Source organism: Monosiga brevicollis, genomic scaffold (assembly GCF_000002865.3).
Source record: "Monosiga brevicollis MX1 MONBRscaffold_39 genomic scaffold, whole genome shotgun sequence".
Lineage (NCBI taxonomy): Eukaryota > Choanoflagellata > Craspedida > Salpingoecidae > Monosiga > Monosiga brevicollis.
Window position 1 is genome coordinate 326,555 of NW_001865076.1, and position 886 is coordinate 327,440.

At 50.0% G+C, this 886-nt stretch overlaps 1 protein-coding gene across 1 annotated transcript in view; it reads left to right on the forward strand.

Annotated features, from left to right (window-relative positions):
* MONBRDRAFT_29873 (uncharacterized protein) overlaps positions 1 to 278 on the forward strand; it is a gene marked incomplete at both ends in the record, with an annotated part of 2,016 nt that extends 1,738 nt beyond the window's left edge. Inside the window, one exon of the mRNA XM_001750289.1 lies at positions 4 to 278. Within this exon, the coding sequence (XP_001750341.1) occupies positions 4 to 278 (275 nt within the window). The remainder of the gene's footprint in view (positions 1 to 3) is intronic.
* Positions 279 to 886: the final 608 nt, after the last annotated feature.

An 886-nucleotide genomic window follows, 5' to 3' on the forward strand; every position in this document is an offset into this window, starting at 1 on the left:
GAGCCGAAAAGGAGAAGCGCGACTACTACACCGGTTTCAACCATGGAAAAACTCTGATCGTCCCTGCGGCGATGACGACAACCGGTGGGTTCGCCTCCTCCTTTGTGGATCTGCTTGGTCAGCTCGCCCGCTGCGCCGAGGCCCGTGGTGTGTACCAGCCGGGGCTGGATGAGGCCTTTGTTCCTCGATGGAAGGGTCGCTTTGCGGCGCTGGTCCATCAGATGAACGCTGACCACATCCAGCGCCACTTTGGCGGTGTCTGCCTGCGCTCGTCGTAGGTAGGCACCGCCTCGGGGGTCCCTCTGTGGGGATCCCTGTGTGCACCTGTCGCTCCCAGGGTGGTTCCTCGTTGTGTCTTTTGATGGCTTGACTTGTATTTTTGTTGTAATTTTGCTTTAATTTTTGCTGTATTTTGTGGTAATTTTGCTAAATTTTTGTAAGGTCCTTTGTATGATGTCTTTTTCTTCTGTGATCGGTTGTCTTTTCAACCCGACACTGTCTCTTGTTTGATGTGAGCGTGCCGTGGTGTTCATTGTGTTTGTGCTGTGATGGCTTGTAGTTGTGATGTGTGACTGCCTTTTTATGTGTCTTGTGTTTAAAATGGCCGTATCTCTGGTTATACTTGGTCGTTTTGTACGATTTTTGTTTCTATGTGCAGGATTCTTCGCGCTTGTACTTCTTGGCATGATAAAAGCCAGTGAATGTAACTTGTTCTCTTGTGTTGTTTTGCGTGACGTAGTGATTTTGATGTCGGGGTTGCACAGCTTTGCTTTCAGCTCTGAGGTTCAAACACCTAATTTATTTACGGTAAGGGATCGACGGGTCAATGTCGGTACTCCCCTTGTCGAGGCAAATGCCTGGACTCAATGGCATCGGCGCGGGCTGG